Below are 476 nucleotides of genomic sequence, written 5' to 3'. Positions count from 1 at the left end.
GAGCAGCAGTGTGACACAATAAGACACAATCTCCCCGTGTCCCACACTTCTTGTGAGAATGCTAATTCACGTTAGGATTCACAGGTGGGGGAGAGGGCGGGGTTCTGGATGTCATTGTGTATGCTTCCCATGCATATCTTTTCTTTCCATTCAGGCAGGCGATCAGGGCCAGCTTTAACAACACCGAGAGGGGCGCCCTCCTGACCACCCATTACATGGCCGAGGCAGAGGCCGTGTGTGACCGTGTGGCCATCATGGTGTCCGGGAGGCTGAGGTGGGTGTCTGCCCAAGCCCACACTTGACCACCAGCTGCATGGCTGGCAGAGTTTGTCGGTGGGCAGAGAGGTCACTTTGAAAAACTGGGACCACCTGACCAGGGTCTGATGGCCAAGTCCTGAGATAGCGCTATCAGCAAATCCCAAGCCTTAAACATTGCATCTTCTTCTTCTCCCTCCTCCTCTTCCCTCCAGATGTAT

General features: G+C 54.4%; 1 protein-coding gene across 1 annotated transcript in view; it reads left to right on the top strand.

Moving 5' to 3' along the window:
* Positions 1-372, top strand: part of LOC102761483 (ATP-binding cassette sub-family A member 8-like) — a gene marked incomplete at its 5' end in the record, with an annotated part of 4,586 nt that extends 4,214 nt beyond the window's left edge. Inside the window, one exon of the mRNA XM_006761217.2 lies at positions 155-372. Coding sequence (XP_006761280.2) covers positions 155-302 — 148 coding nt within the window. The remainder of the gene's footprint in view (positions 1-154) is intronic.
* Positions 373-476: the final 104 nt, after the last annotated feature.

This window comes from Myotis davidii, unplaced genomic scaffold (assembly GCF_000327345.1).
Source record: "Myotis davidii unplaced genomic scaffold, ASM32734v1 scaffold9058, whole genome shotgun sequence".
Taxonomy (NCBI): Eukaryota; Metazoa; Chordata; class Mammalia; order Chiroptera; family Vespertilionidae; genus Myotis; species Myotis davidii.
The sequence above is the reverse complement of the archived record's forward strand: the minus strand, read 5'-3'. Positions and strand labels throughout refer to the sequence as shown.